The sequence below is a fragment of the Xyrauchen texanus genome, chromosome 5, assembly GCF_025860055.1.
Source record: "Xyrauchen texanus isolate HMW12.3.18 chromosome 5, RBS_HiC_50CHRs, whole genome shotgun sequence".
Lineage (NCBI taxonomy): Eukaryota > Metazoa > Chordata > Actinopteri > Cypriniformes > Catostomidae > Xyrauchen > Xyrauchen texanus.
The window spans coordinates 3,923,858-3,936,094 of record NC_068280.1 but is presented as its reverse complement, the minus strand read 5'-3'; the positions used below and the strand labels follow the sequence as shown (position 1 = coordinate 3,936,094).

The 12,237-nt window shown below is 37.8% G+C and overlaps 1 protein-coding gene across 3 annotated transcripts; it reads right to left on the bottom strand.

Annotated features, from left to right (window-relative positions):
• Window positions 1–289: 289 nt before the first annotated feature.
• Window positions 290–11,079, bottom strand: LOC127644029 (N-acyl-aromatic-L-amino acid amidohydrolase (carboxylate-forming) B-like). Of its 3 annotated transcripts, none has more exons than XM_052127028.1 (7): window positions 10,897–11,079; window positions 3,704–3,939; window positions 2,343–2,538; window positions 2,091–2,184; window positions 1,887–1,994; window positions 1,508–1,620; window positions 290–484 (listed from the first exon to the last, which is right to left on the bottom strand). In XM_052127028.1, exons 2-7 carry the CDS (start codon window positions 3,937–3,939, stop codon window positions 290–292), a joined length of 942 nt encoding a protein of 313 aa, XP_051982988.1. In that variant the 5' UTR covers window positions 10,897–11,079. The 3 variants fall into 3 exon arrangements, with proteins under 3 accessions (XP_051982988.1, XP_051982989.1, XP_051982990.1); XM_052127029.1 differs by lacking the exon at window positions 10,897–11,079 and adding an exon at window positions 5,841–5,902; XM_052127030.1 differs by lacking the exon at window positions 10,897–11,079 and adding an exon at window positions 2,777–2,822 and having other exon boundaries at window positions 3,592–3,844.
• Between the last annotated feature and the right edge of the window lie 1,158 nt (window positions 11,080–12,237).

The window sequence follows — 12,237 nt, the reverse complement described above, 5'->3', positions numbered from 1 at the left end:
CCTTATAAATGAACATTTTGCTGGTCACAATAAATATCTTTTCATGCACAACAATGTTGCCCATCTTTTTGCAGCAGAGTATTGTGAATATGAGTCATTCATTGTGTTGTTTAGTTTTGCAGAACATGTACCTGAGAGACCTTTTGAGATGTTTTCCACCCTTTGATTATATCAGATCAAAATCATCTGTGTTTTGATAGTTCGTAATCACTTAAAGGCTTCATATGCTGTGATTCATTCATTGATTCATGAAATATGATGAATTTATAAGAGGAAAATGTATTTTCCTTCAGTCTTTTTGTACTTGCACTGTTGGAATCGGCAGCTTAATCTTTTTTGCCAAGTGGAAAGCGATTCCTTTTTCATAGTAGGCACACTCGTTGATAAAGAAAGGATAAAGTGATTCTTCCTCGTACTTCACAGTTTCTCCAGAAAATGACAAAAACAAAGGATCACCTTTCTTGAGCTGGCAGAAGTCTCGGTCCTAGAAAACAAGGCACAGTTTTTAGTTTAACTTAATGAAAATGTTATGTTTCGTTTTTGGGTGAAAGTCAAGAGAAAATAAAGTATTTTGTTTTTATTTTTTGCATGAAGAAAATGAAACTATTTTAAGACCATTAAAGTGATAGTTCACCCCAAAAATTTAAATGATCTCGTAATTTTCTCATCCTCATGCCATCCCGGATTTCAGCTCTGTAGGTCCATACAATGCAAGTCAACCGGGTCCAACATTTTGAAGCTCAAAAAGCACATAAATGCAGCATAAATGTAATCCATACGACTCCAGTGGTTTAATCCATGTCTTCAGAAGTGCTATTATAGGTGTGGGTGAGAAACAGATCAATATTTAAGTCATTTTTACTATAATTCTCCACTTTCAAACAGCCCTCCTAAGAGCTCTTCTTCTTTTGTTTCTTCATGCATGTCGCCACCTACTGGGCAGGGAGGAGAACTGATAGTAACAAAGGACTTATATATTGATCTTTTTCTCACCCACACCTATAATATCACTTCTGAAGACATGGATTAAACCACTGGAGTCGTATGGATTACATTTATGCTGCTTTTACATGCTTTATTGAGGTTGAAAGTTTTAGACCCTCTTGACTTGCATTGTGTGGACCAACAGAGCTGAGATATTCTTCTAGATATCTTTATGTTCAACAGAAGTAAGTCTTACACATCTGGTGTTTAAATGATGAGAGAATTCTCATTTTTGGGTAAACTGTCCCTTTAAGATTTGTTTGCATTGTGCTATTTCCTGGATCATTTATTTTGGCATTTCTAACCAAATTCACTTTATCATAATGTGAAATCTTTTGATTTGGGAGTTATATAGAGACGAACTAGAGATGTCCAATTCATGAATGAATCACTGTTTTGTGTTGGTACTCAATCGATTCGTTTGCCGATCATTTAGAAGCATTCGGACAGCTGACTCGTGCATTACATCATTCAGTGCTGTTTCTCACTCGGTAACAGTTTTACACAGAAGAAACATCTGCACCTGCAGCTGAGGGTGAATGACAGCGTTGAGCTCCTGAGTGTCAGGATCTCTGGGATAATCAACACTCTTGTGCCAGATAAAGACTTCAACCTCCCCACCATCAAATACTGTTCCTGAAAACAACATACAGTTAAAAAATGTAATTATATTCGAAGATTCTGTCTTTGGGACAATCTGCACGCAGAAACAGCAATTCATACAACAACAGTTTCTGTCAAGCTCCAAAAAAGCCATACGGCTTGTACACTATATTTCAAGCCTCCTGAAGTCATACAACAGCATAGAGGTTTGGAACGATATGAGGGTGAGTAAATAATGACAAAGATCTACAACTGCATTTGATATTATGTCAAGTACACAAGCAAGGCGCATTTAGTACCTGAGTTGAATTTTTGTATCCAGTCTATTGTCATATCCACACCCTCTTTCATTAAGTTATAAATGTCTGCCCTGATGACACCATGCGGCTGCGGCCCAACCTCCATCGCTATGGAAACACAGGTCATAATCCTCACTATCAGAGCATGCATTTGTGGTTTAGCATACAAAAATGAGATTGGCTGAAATGAGCACAATCACTTACTAAAGCCATGCTTGGACACAGATTCCAACGAATATGCATCACTAATGGGAACTTCCAATATTACCACTCGCACAGGCACTTGGGTTATCTTTGTCTTAAATGTGCACACGACAAAACACAACATCAATACACATTCACACACAAATAAACGTTCTACTCTTAGGAACTTTAGTTGGTTGTCTATCCACACAAACAACAGCTAAGGACACAGTATGGAGCTTGTTGAAGAACACAATGTTTTTAAATTCTTGCCTGTAAGTATTTGCAGATGTGCATGTTCACCCAGTCATTGGTGGTGTAATGGATGAGAGTCAGTCCCATGTTAGAAGTGGTGTTATGGAGGTCGCAGATCATGTCTATGGCACCCGCAGACCCCTTCGGGCCCAGAAGAGCGTTCAGGTCCTGAGCTCGCCACACTTCATACGGGCTGCTGTCTGTAATTGGAGAACTTCAGAAAACAATGATTTTAGTGCACTTAATGAAATCATTATATTTAGAAATGTACTGCATAGGTGAAAATCGCAAAGCCCAGGTCATATTTCAACCCCAAATAACACTAAAATTAACATCATAATTTATAGTTTCTCTGTAAGTATCCTCAGTACTGATTATCATTAAAATTAGAGATAAATTAAAGGTAAGAAAAGGTATTAATGATAAAAAGTATGTGAACCGTTTGGATTTACCTGCATTTATGTATAAATTTGTCTTCAAATCTGGTTTGATCTTCATCTAAGTTTGAATAATGAACAAACACAGTCTGTTTTAACTAATAACGCACAAATTGTTCTTGTAAATATTGAAAACATCATTCAAACATTCACAGTGTTGGTTGGAAAAAGTATGTGAACCCCTAGGCTAATGATGTCAACCATAGCTAACTAGACTTAGGAGTTGGCAAACCTGGCATCCAATTAATGAAACGGGATTCAGGGTTGAGTTCGCTATTCACAAGAAGCATCTGCTGACGCGGACCATGCCTCGCTAAAATAGAGATCTCAGAAGACCTACGATCAAGAACTGTTGCTTTGCATGATGCTGGTAAGGGTTGCAAAAATGAATTCCCAAGTTAATCAAGATATCCTACAGGATAATGTTAGGGTTGATGTGCGCCAGCTGAAGATCAGTAGAAGCTGGGTGATGCAACAGGACAATGACCCTGAACATCGAAGTAAGTCCACTACAGAATGGCTTCAAAAAAAGAAAATCCACTTTTTGGAGTGTCCCAGTCAGACCCCAGACTTAGCCCAAAAGAGATGCTGTGGAATGACCAGACACCAGACATCCTAAGAATATGAGCTGAAGCAGTTCTTCAAGAATGGTCCAAAATTTCTTCTGAACTTTGTGCAGGTCTAATCCGCAGCTAACGGAAACGCTCGGTTGAGGTTATTGCTGCCCAAAGAGGATCAAACTAGCTATTATATCCAAGGGTTCACTTACTTTTCCCACAGCACTGTCAATGTTTAATGGGTTGTGTTCAATAAATAACTTTAATGCTTACCTGTTAAAATAGGCTTCATTCTTTTTTACGCAAAATGTAATTTGGACTGAAATGTGACTCTTAACAAGTTTTGTGAGAATATTGAGATTTACTCCATTCTGCAGCTCCGCACCTCAGTATGGCACTGCTGAAGCAGCGGTTCATATCCGTGTCAATGTATCTTCTGCACTCTTTCACAGCCCGCGGGTTTGACAGAACTGTTGTCACAGGAATGGGCCACACACCGTCTCCCATCACTCTCCGCTGTCTCTCCATCTCTCTCACTATGTACACTCCCGACATCTCATTTCCATGGGTACCGCCACACACGGCCATACGACCCACCGTTGGCAAGAAAGTAGATCCCATCTACAACAGAAAAGTAATGACAAATATAGGGTGTTTTTTTTACATGGTGAATTTTTACTTGTCCCTCCTTTTCTTTAAAAAAATACAAAAATACAAAAAATAAATCTGGGTTACAGTGAGGCACTTACAATGGAAGTCTATGGGGACCAATCAGTAAACGTTAAAATACTTACTTTTTTAAATGTATAGCCAAGAGGCATAAACAGTATGTGTGTTAATATGATTTAGTGTGATAAAATCACTTACTAACCTTATCTGTGTAAACTTATAGTCAATTTGACAACTCCGTTGCCATGACGACGTAACAACGTAAATCCTATAATTCTGCGAAAACTTCGATTTAAACAACTTTACAGCGCAAACAATACATCAGTTTAACAGAAGAATTAATGTAAGTGCTTTAAAAATATACAAGCTTCATATTTCTGCCTTAAAGGGACAGTTCACCCAAAATTCTCTAATCATTCTCATGCCATCCATGATGTGTTTGATGTGTTTCTTTCTTCTGCTGAACACAAATGAAGATTTTTACAATGTAGGTGAATGGTGACCAGAACTTTGAAGGTCCACAGAGCACATAAATGCAGCATAAATGTAATCCATAATACAGTGGGTGAACTATCCCTTTAAAACCTTTTAAAATGTGCCCCATTCACTTCCATTGCAAGTGCCTCACTGTGACCTCCATTTTTGCCTTTTTTTTAAAAAAAGAAAAAAAAGAAAAGAAGAACAAGTCAAAATAAATGTTTGTTAATGCTGTCGATTAAGATTAACTTGTATTGAACCCAGAATATCACTGGCAGGCACATAAGGTGAATCATATATGTTGTTATTATGTGCATATACATTGGCGTTCAAAAGTCTTTTAAAATGAGTGATTGCGAATCTAAATTAAACCAACAGTTCTAATGTTATTGTCCTCAATATCTTATTTAAGCCTTAAAACAAGGGCGTAACAGCCACAGGGGACGTGGGATACACCCTCCCCCCAACCCCCTCCCCCAACACACACACATACATGTTTAAAAGGACTGCCACACCCCTGCCTGAAAGAGAAACAGGCCTCAGCTGCAATTCCTGGCTACAGGAGAATAGTCTCATTTTGGCAACTATAATTCTAAATTGTGGCTAAACGTTCAAAACATTGTTTTTTTAACATTCATGACGGTGCAATGCCCCCTATAGATTTTCATTGTAAGTGCATTACTATTACATATTTTGTCCTCTTGCTGAGATTATTAAAAAGCTCTAATTTAATTGCAACTCAAAACATTTTCTACTGTTATATGTTTATTGAATTGTAAAACTGCCGAAGCTGAAAAGGTTGATAGATGACAAAACTATCATTAATACCCACAAAGGGGGTCAAATGGGAAAGGTCTCTCTGGGTCATACAATGCATGACTTGTTATGTCTCAAAGTCATTCATTCACTATTTTGCACAGGTGTTTTAAACAGCAGTGGTATGAATTAAATAATAGCTTTATAATAATAATAGCAAATATTTTCCAAAAGAAATAAGGTATGAGAGCAGCGCATTGCACCTTACAAGGCCCTTTAGCCGCGACTATATTCATAATATGCATTATTTACCAAAGTAAACATTATTTTAAGTGCCAATGGAAGCATAGTTCCTAACATAATGAAATGTTGCAATATGCAACAAAATGAATGATATTCTATAAGTGCTTTGCAGTTTAAGTGGAACACTTCTACATCTTATTTGAAAATAGACAAACTATCTGGTATTATTAATAACCTATTAACAATATATCTAAAGAGCAGCATGTTAGAAACATGCTAAACTTTCCTGCTTGTCTGAAATCAATCAATCCTTTAGAATCAAACAGAGAGATACTTCAAAAAGCTTGAGACTGCAAAAGAAAAGGAAAACCTCCTACCTTTATTTTTAAGACAGCAGTAACAACTTCTTGGAGCTGCTTTCATGCTAATCCTGTTTTACCTTAAAGTTGCACAAGGCTTCAGAGAACTGTGACAGGACATACCTCCTGAATCTAGCTGCAGGGGCAGGAGTGCTGCACAAGCTGCAGCTGGCCAGTTAACAGTCAGTTAACTGACTTCCTGCAGTGTGATATGCTGAACTGAAATAGCATTTAGCTCATTTCTTTAAAATGATGCATGCAGTTTTTTGACCTCATATTAATTTAAATTAACCATAGAATAGGCCTAGATTTACTATTAATACTTTTATTTGTCACACCACACGACTATTTAAAATAAACTAAGACAAAGTAACTAAAAATGATGAAAAACTTGGTGACTAGTTACAGGACCTAAAATATACACTTTCCCACATTTATGTTAACCTGAAAACTTGATGATGAATAAAATTAAATCATGGAAATTTTGCATGTCAAATATTCATGTAAGACAAATATTATTTTCTTCTGCAGCTCTCAAAGGACACACGCAAGAACTAAAGTTCCTACTTTTTCCCAAATGGTGTCAATGATGTGATGCTATTTATTTATTTTTTTTGTCTGGATCGATTAAGGGTGCAAGTACTATATAATAACATTCAAATACATACAACACAATATTTGTATTGTGTTACTACATCTTGTTTTGCAAAATTCTCACAAGATTCACATTTGCTGATACTGAGGTTGAGGTATGGGTTGGTTAGGGGTTAGGGTTATGTTTAGGGTTAGGGGTAAGGGTTGGGGAATGTTTATGTTTAGGGTTAGGGGTAAGGGTTGGAGTATAGTTATGTTTAGGGTTAGGGGTAAGGGTATAGTTATGTTTAGGGTTAGGGGTAAGGGTTGGAGTATAGTTATGTTTAGGGTTAGGGGTAAGGGTTGGAGTATAGTTATGTTTAGGGTTAGGGGTAAGGGTTGGGGTATAGTTATGTTTAGGGTTAGGGGTAAGGGTATAGTTATGTTTAGGGTTAGGGGTAAGGGTTGGAGTATAGTTATGTTTAGGGTTAGGGGTAAGGGTTGGAGTATAGTTATGTTTAGGGTTAGGGGTAAGGGTTGGGGTATAGTTATGTTTAGGGTTAGGGGTAAGGGTTGGGGTATAGTTATGTTTAGGGTTAGGAGTAAGGGTTGGGGTATGGATATGTTTAGGGTTAGGGGTTGGGGTATGGATAGGTTTAGGGTTAGGGGTTGGGGTTGGGGTTGGGGTATAGTTATGTTTAGGGTTAGGAGTAAGGGTTGGGGTATGGATAGGTTTAGGGGTAAGAGTTGGGGTATAGTTATGTTTAGGGTTAGGAGTAAGGGTTGGGGTATGGATAGGTTTAGGGGTAAGAGTTGGGGTATAGTTATGTTTAGGGTTAGGAGTAAGGGTTGGGGTATGGATAGGTTTAGGGTTAGGAGTAAGGGTTGAGTTATGGTTATGTTTACGGTTAGGGGTTGGGGTATGGATAGGTTTAGGGTTAGGAGTAAGGGTTGGGGAATGGATAGGTTTAGGGTTAGGGGTTGGGGTATAGTTATGTTTAGGGTTAGGGGTAAGGTTTGGGGTGTGAATAGGTTTAGGGTTAGGGGTAAGGGTTGGGGAATGGATAGGTTTAGGGTTAGGGGTAAGAGTTGGGGAATGGTTATGTTTAGGGTTAGGGGTAAGAGTTGGGGAATGGTTATGTTTAGGGTTAGGGGTAAGGTTTGGGGTGTGAATAGGTTTAGGGTTAGGGGTAAGAGTTGGGGAATGGTTATGTTTAGGGTTAGGGGTAAGAGTTGGGGAATGGTTATGTTTAGGGTTAGGGGTAAGAGTTGGGGAATGGTTATGTTTAGGGTTAGGGGTAAGGTTTGGGGTGTGAATAGGTTTAGGTTAGGGTAAGAGTTGGGAATGGTTATGTTTAGGGTTAGGGGTAAGAGTTGGGGAATGGTTATGTTTAGGGTTAGGGGTAAGGTTTGGGGTGTGAATAGGTTTAGGGTTAGGGGTAAGGGTTGGGGAATGGATAGGTTTAGGGTTAGGGGTAAGAGTTGGGGAATGGTTATGTTTAGGGTTAGGGGTAAGAGTTGGGGAATGGTTATGTTTAGGGTTAGGGGTAAGGTTTGGGGTGTGAATAGGTTTAGGGTTAGGGGTAAGAGTTGGGGAATGGTTATGTTTAGGGTTAGGGGTAAGGTTTGGGGTGTGAATAGGTTTAGGGTTAGGGGTAAGAGTTGGGGAATGGTTATGTTTACGGTTAGGGTTAAGGGTTGAGGTATGGATAGGTTTAGGGGTAAGGGCTGGGGTATGGATAAGTTTAGGTATAGGGTTCAAAGTTGGGGTATGGTTATGTTTAGGCTATGGGTAAGAGTTGGGTAGGGTTAGGGTTGGATTTTGCTTAGGGTTAGTTGTAAGGCTTGTGGTTTGCTTATATTTAGGGTTAAGGTTAGTGTTTGGTTATGTTTCGGGTTAGGGGTAATGTTCAAATTGTAATACAGATGTAATTTAATTCAGGTACTTTAAATGGAATTTCAATGCATCAACACATGTGTTGTACATAATAGGTACTTTGGATCAAATGTTTAAGTGCATAGTAGTAAAAGACACCTAATGTAAAGTAATATTAGTTTATTAAAAAATACATTAAATGCAAGTCACTATGATGAACTTGCTTATTATGGTTATTTTGATATTTTTTCTGAGGTAGGAAGTTGAATATGTCTAAAAGGTGTAACCGTCTGTAGATATTGGGCCTTATTCATGAAACATGAGCAGAACACATTTTTGTGTAAATCGCTTGTAAAGCCATTCTGCCATAAATTCATGAAAGTTTTCGTAATTTCAAACCATTTGTTTGTATGAACAAAATTTAGACCTGCTCCCAACTACATTTAAACCGCATGTAAGTCATCCAAACTTGTTGTGTTCTTTCAGACAACCTGCAATGACTACGTTTTGATAGAAGTGAAATTAAATAAAATTATGATTTGTTTTTTACTATTTATTAAATGAGTGAAATTAACCATAAATACAAATATAAATTAGTAAAAAAAAAAAAAAAATGTCTTTGCTGCTTGCATTTAGTTTTTCAAAGTATAATTTTTCCAGCAGACTTGCTTTAAATTTGATGAAAGGTTCATGGAAATATGCAGTTTGCATTTTATTTTATTTATTTTATTAATGAACGCCCTCTAACGTGACTGGTTGGAAATGTTTTTTTTTTTTTATTTGATATGAGCTCTATAATTTAGGTTTCATAATTTATTATAGGCATCTGTAGATCGCGTTCGGTTGATAAAGTATGGTCAATGCTAATGCTGTTAAACCTATAAAAAAATACACTGCGGGCAGGTGCGTACAACAGGAAAGAATAGAAAAACACTGCATACTGGTGTATAGCTTGCAAATAGGTAATATCTTACAGCATTAAAGTCAAATATTTTTCTCTGAAAATTCATCCAGTTGCAAGTATTTTACTGTATCCATCATAATTTACCCGAGAAGTTTAAAAAATGATGCTGGCGATGCGCTCCATACTGAATCTGAGAGGGTTAATGGTGTTGGACATCCTCATTCCGGCATGAACTGAAAGATTTTTACACTCATGTCAAACCATATTTATTAACTTCTTGAACGGTTTGATTCACAAAAGAAAATTGTATTTAGGTCAAATGGAGTGAGCCTAAGAAAACGTCTTGATATTCATGACTCAAAATGAACGATATTCATGAAAAAACAATTACCTCGAAAAATATGTTGATATGATTAAGTTTAGACAATAATACTTATACCCTAATATACAACCTACAGTAAATCTTGAAGTTGATTAAAAAATCTCCATATGCAGGTTATCCATCAACTGTTCATCTACAAACACACGTTTAGCTATCTAACTGAGGACATACCGTACACTACAGACTACCCCTATAACCCTATAAGCCTCACCCTACCCCTAAGAAAATCTTTTACATTTTTAGGTTACTACATGTTATTTACTTTATTTATGTACCAATTTTAAGATTGGGGACATCCTAAAATCTCCTCAAAGGTAGGTTTTGTCGGATTTTGCTCACCTTTCGGGGACAAATGTATCCTTATAGCATTACGCACATGTTTGTTTTTCCATAAAAGTGGGACATTCCATTGATTTATTTGTTTATATCCTGAGCTAACGATATTTTCTATCCCATAACCCTAACACAAACCTTTGTACATTTTCATTAAGTCATAAATTAGTATGTTTATAAAGACGTTTTTCCATTGGCTGGTCCCCAAAAATGTAGGTTTTACTGTCCTTTAGTAAAAAAAGCTCTTTCACTGAACTTGTTTCAATCATGAACAGTGGTTGCACATGTTTGAAATTAGTTTTCCCAACACTTTATGTAGAAAGTTCTCAATTGAACTAGGTAACCCAACGAAATTTGACGTGTCAATGTAACATCTCTTTTAGTTCTTTATGGACTAACTAGTGAAAGTGAATGTTAGCATGCTAAATACATGCTGGTTGGAAGCAATACAACTACGCTAATGTTAGCATAGCAATTGCATAATGAAGCAAGCAATCAATTGCATGTGTGACATGTACCTGTCCTCATCATTAGCACAAGGTCCACTCTTCAACATTATAGTAACCCCCAAAACTCCAACATAACAAAACATTGAACACTAACAAGTATCCCCCTTTACATTCGTCTTAACACTTCATTTTAACATGCATCCTCCCTATCAAGTCCCATGCAAAGCATGCTGGAAAATATACAATCCCCTGCCCATTTTCATCAATGCTACATTAACACAACACCAAAGACTATTAATGTAGTCCCAACTTAATTAAGTAAACTTCCATTTTACCCATTTAAATGGGTAGAACACAATGAAATCAAGTTTAGTTCACTTTAATAAATTGACCAAACAGCCGCAATCCTTTTTTATTTATGTATTTATATTTTTTGAGTGTTGTGGGGATGTTTGGTTCAATGTAGGCAAATCTTGACCAACACACAGAGAGACATGCAGGGGCCTCCCACATTCCCAGTGTAGAACGCCTCCATAAAAAGTAACCGATTCATTTACCTTCAGCTGTTCCTCACTGATAGCTGTCTTTCTTCTGCAGTGATCAACCCTGAATCATCTTTTATCACTTCCACTGGCCATGAGGCTCCAGTATGAAGGCAGTGTTTTGCTGACTCATACAGCCACTCGGAATAGACAGAGAGAGAGGAATAAGATAGGACGGGTGAAGAGAGAGAAGAGAGGTGTGGCAGTGGAACTGCTGGTTTGAATTTGAATGCAGAACAACACAGATTATACATAACTGTGACAGAGTCTGGGTTGGAAAGTGTTTCATAACAAATCAGTATTTCCTGTCGCCTTCCCTGATACCTCCTTAGGGCATGCGCAGATCCTAAGGAATCAAAAGGGGTGTTGTTGTGTTCCAGAACATGTAAGAGTCACTTCAAAGGTCATCTTACAGCTTGTGTCATCTTACTGTCATCAAAGAAAACTTTCTAAATGGGCAATATCCGGAGGATCCTGCTACAGTATTCAGGACCCCAAAAGGAAGTAAACAAGAACTTTTATTAGCCCGTTAAGAAGAAGGAAGTGTTTTATCCCCTACTGTGGAGATACAACCATGTTCATTTATTTACTTAGTCTTGTGTTGTGAAACCTACATGAAAGAAAGAGATATTTTCAGCAGTAATAAACATGAAATTAATTAAAGCTTTAAATATTTGTGTGGATGCAAACATAAGGGAGTCTAACTGTTGGAAACAATGCATCAAAATAGCTGAATACCTTGACATGTCCAGCAGTTTGTCATGCTAATCTCCATCTAAAACTACTTTAAATTGTAATTTGGAATTGTATTATAATTTGTATGCATGCGATTACCTCATATTTATAATAACCCATATTAATTAAGAGACTACACTGATTAGCCACAACATTATGACCAAGTGCCTAATATGCTGTTGGTCCTCTGCGTACCGCCAAAACAGCGCTGACCCGCCGAGGCATGGACTCTACAAGACACCTCAAGGTGTCCTGTGGTATCATTAAGACATTAACAGCAGATCCTTCAAGTCCTGTAAGTTGCGAGGTGAAGCCACCATGGTTGGTCCAGTACATCCCACAGATGCTCAATCAGATTGAGATCTGGGGAATTTGGAGGCCAGGGCAACACCTTGAACTCTTCATAATGTTCTTCAAACCATTCCCAAACAATGTGTACAGTGTGGCAGGACGCACTATCCTGCTGAAAGAGGCCACTGCCATCAGGGTAAACCATCGCCATGAAGGGGTGCACCTGGTCTGCAATGATGTTTAGGCCCGACCCAGGGTTTCCCAGCAGAACATTACCAAGAACATCACACTCCCTCCCTCCACGACCAGCTTGTCATCTTGCCACAGTGC